At 37.3% G+C, this 1,427-nt stretch overlaps 1 protein-coding gene across 1 annotated transcript in view; it reads left to right on the top strand.

The window, feature by feature from the left end:
• Positions 1-493: 493 nt before the first annotated feature.
• LOC107703990 (double-strand-break repair protein rad21-like protein 1) overlaps positions 494-1,427 on the top strand; it is a 19,670-nt gene continuing 18,736 nt past the window's right edge. The window contains exons 1-3 of the mRNA XM_016506801.1: positions 494-718; positions 843-1,003; positions 1,160-1,289. Of these exons, the coding sequence (XP_016362287.1) occupies positions 709-718; positions 843-1,003; positions 1,160-1,289 (301 nt within the window). The 5' untranslated portion in view covers positions 494-708. The remainder of the gene's footprint in view (positions 719-842; positions 1,004-1,159; positions 1,290-1,427) is intronic.

Raw genomic sequence — 1,427 nt, forward strand, 5'->3', positions numbered from 1 at the left:
TGCCTATGCAAATTCCTCGGTTATGAATGCCTTTCTGTGTCGTTATTCAAAGCATTTGAATTAAAACAACAACAGCAAAAAGTTTATGCTAATATTCAAATCACACAGGTAAGAGGCGAAAATTAAACTATAATAACACGTAATTTGACGTAATTCATACTCACGTATAAAAAAAATAAAATAAAAAAATACAATATTTTTATAGTCAACATAGCATAGAAGTAAAGCGCACGCGAAGTGCGCGGGAAATTGTTTCAGTATTGATGCACGCTGAGCGGCAACAGGTATGGCCTACATTAGAAAAATAAAAGATATCTAGACTTAATTAATTAATTATTTATTTATAAACAAATAGAGCTAATTTCCAGGATACTTAAATTGTGAAACTGATGAACACGAAAAAAAAACTTGACCGCTGGCGTATTTATTTGGCTAGCATTACACAAGACGAAGTCTCAAAAACGAGTGAGCTCCCTAGCTAGACAACATTCTTTGGTGTCATAATGGCATTCCGAACACAACACGTTTGGTGTCCATCTAGACAGCATTTTGGAGCATCATTCAAACGGTGCCTATTGAGGCTGTCTGGGTCGGTAACGTAAGTTAACTGTGTTTTGAGACAGAGCCTAATAAACAAACGATATATAAGGAATTTGGAATGACAGCCTGAACTCAAATGCAACACATATTTACAAAAAGCCAATTCTTATGTCACTGGGTAAATGAATGACTATAGCCTATTTAAGTGTACGGTGGCGTTAATAAACGCTAATACGTTAATTAAGTTACACTAGCTTCGCAGTCTCCCAAGATGACGGCGACGTAACGTTGTGTTTTCTCAGACACGCCACACATCACGATGTTTTATGCCCAAATATTCACCTCCAAACGAAGCACATTAGCCAAGATATGGCTCGCAGCCCACTGGGAGAAGAAAATAACCAAAGCACACGTGTTTGAATGTGACCTAGAGACCACCGTAAAGGAGATCTTATCACCCAAGGTAAGGTTCACCTGTTTAATCCATATATTAACACTAAACCAAGTAATTTAATGAGGTTAGTGCTCACTTTTAGAGATAGAAAAAAGTGTAAAGCTAAACTAAACTAATCATTGTCTCTTGCTGTGTGTGGGATTTATCTCCATGACTCATTACCAGATGAAAGTTGGTCTGCGAACTTCAGGTCACCTTCTTTTAGGAGTTGTCCGGATATACTCAAAGAAGACCAGATACCTTCTCACAGACTGCAGTGATGCATTGGTCAAAATTAAAGTGGCTTTCAGGCCAGGTGAATGCAGCCTCATACAATACATACCGTCTCTGATGTTAAAGGGGTCATATGATGCTGCTAAAAAGAACATTATTTGGGGTATTTGGTGTAATGAAATGTGTTTATGCGGTTTAAAGTAAAAAAAACACCTTTTTT

The sequence above is a fragment of the Sinocyclocheilus anshuiensis genome, unplaced genomic scaffold, assembly GCF_001515605.1.
Source record: "Sinocyclocheilus anshuiensis isolate Anshui unplaced genomic scaffold, SAMN03320099.WGS_v1.1 scaffold1574, whole genome shotgun sequence".
Taxonomy (NCBI): Eukaryota; Metazoa; Chordata; class Actinopteri; order Cypriniformes; family Cyprinidae; genus Sinocyclocheilus; species Sinocyclocheilus anshuiensis.